Source organism: Octopus bimaculoides, chromosome 6, assembly GCF_001194135.2.
Source record: "Octopus bimaculoides isolate UCB-OBI-ISO-001 chromosome 6, ASM119413v2, whole genome shotgun sequence".
In the NCBI taxonomy this organism is placed as follows: Eukaryota; Metazoa; Mollusca; class Cephalopoda; order Octopoda; family Octopodidae; genus Octopus; species Octopus bimaculoides.
The window spans coordinates 104,041,039-104,042,828 of NC_068986.1; the positions used below are offsets into that span (position 1 = coordinate 104,041,039).

Here is a 1,790-nt window from a genome sequence, read left to right on the forward strand (position 1 = left end):
TATATATATATATATATATATATATGCGCGTGCGCGCGCGTGTGCCATACGTACACATAAATATACGTACTAAACACTACAAATAGACAAGGTAAATAACTGTAGACTTTTCATTAAAACTATATTGATATGCTTTTTTTGTAGATGACCCTCTCTGTAAACCATACCTATCTGGATGCAACCGTGATCCTCAAGACTGCCATAGGTTTATTCCTTGCTATAACGGAACTTCGTATCCTTCCATGGCATGCCAATCAGGTCTTTTTTTTAACGTCCAACTACAAAGATGTACCGGTCAAAGCCAGGCAAATTGCAGGAAACTATGTAAGTGACTTTTTGATGTTTACTTCTATCATATACCTCTCTTCAATTCATTTTTTTTGTGTCTATTCTTACCTATGATCGTGACTGTCTGATAATGACCCAAGCTGTTTGACTGCGAATAAAATTGGTCGAAACGGATTTTACCTAACAGATTCCTGAAATAACTCGACACGGTGTGTAGCTCTGAGGTCAGGGATAGGTGTCTCTGCATGTCATGTTGCTACTTCTCCGCATTGAAAGGTCACAGCTCTGGTGCTGTAGACATAGGATTAGAACGTCACGGGAAAGAATCGCAAAACGGATTCTTCAAGCCGAGCCAACCGGAAGAAGACTTAGAAGTACACCAAGAACGAGATAGTTGAGTAATATCGATAATTTGAGTTAGTCACGCATGGAAATCCAGCCCGAACCTGTAATGACAGTTGCTTCTGATATGATCCTATGGAGGGGATGTTTGAGGATTCTACACCTACGGAGAAAATGGATAGAAGATCTCGCATTCTATTCTTCAAAGTTCTAGATTTTGTTATGTGAAAATGCTCAATAACTTGTGGCTGTAGTAAAAGAAATCAGACGAATCGTTTTAGATTATGTGTACGAAAATATATCTCAAATCACTTTATTACGACATCACCGTATCATAGAGAAAAAATAGCATTCAGGGGAAAAAAAGGGTTTTCCTTAAGTTTTTATTGGCGCAGACATGGCTGTGTGGTAAAAAGCTTGCTTCCCAACCACATGGTTCTGTTCCGGGTTCAGTCCCACTGCGTGGCACCCTGGCTAAGAGTCTTCTGTAATAGCCACGGGCCGACCAAAGCCTTGTGACAGAAACTGAAAGAAGCCCGTCATATGTGTGTGTGTGTGTGTGTGTGTGTGTTTGTGTATTTGCGTGTGTTTGTCTTAAACATATCTCCTTCTGCGTGCATATATACTACCGAACAAACATGATTTTTATTGAACTACTAATACTTTTTGCTGAATACTCTCTTGTAAACTGTTTTTAACATTTTCTTATTATTATCAAAGAATATATATATATAAGTATTTTAATACTTTTGTGACAACCAGTACTTAACACAAGAAAGCTTATACAAAGCTTTACATTTTACTTTTGACAATCGTTTTCTCAAAAAGTGAACAAACATCTTTAAAATTGCATTATCAAACCGTCTTTCATATATATTTCCACCCGTGTGGTATCTTACAACTTTACTTTATTATTAATATGTGTGTGTGTGTGTGTGTGTGTGTGTGTACATACACACAATACATAAGTGCCACATATTAGAGGAGGCTCTCAGAAATAACAGTGTAGCAAAACGGCGGTGCTACAGCATGGCCATAGCTCTGAGCTGCAACTTCAAAGAAAAAATACAAAAAGATATACATATACAGAATATATATATATATATATATATATATATATATATATATGTGTGTGTATATATATATATGTGTGTGTGTGT

At 36.8% G+C, this 1,790-nt stretch overlaps 1 protein-coding gene across 2 annotated transcripts in view; it reads left to right on the plus strand.

Annotated features, from left to right (window-relative positions):
* LOC128248054 (uncharacterized) overlaps positions 1–1,790 on the plus strand; it is a 6,805-nt gene that overhangs the window by 2,999 nt on the left and 2,016 nt on the right. For both annotated transcript variants that reach the window (XM_052968444.1, XM_052968445.1), the window contains exon 2: positions 145–324. In XM_052968444.1, the coding sequence (XP_052824404.1) occupies positions 145–324 (180 nt within the window). The remainder of the gene's footprint in view (positions 1–144; positions 325–1,790) is intronic.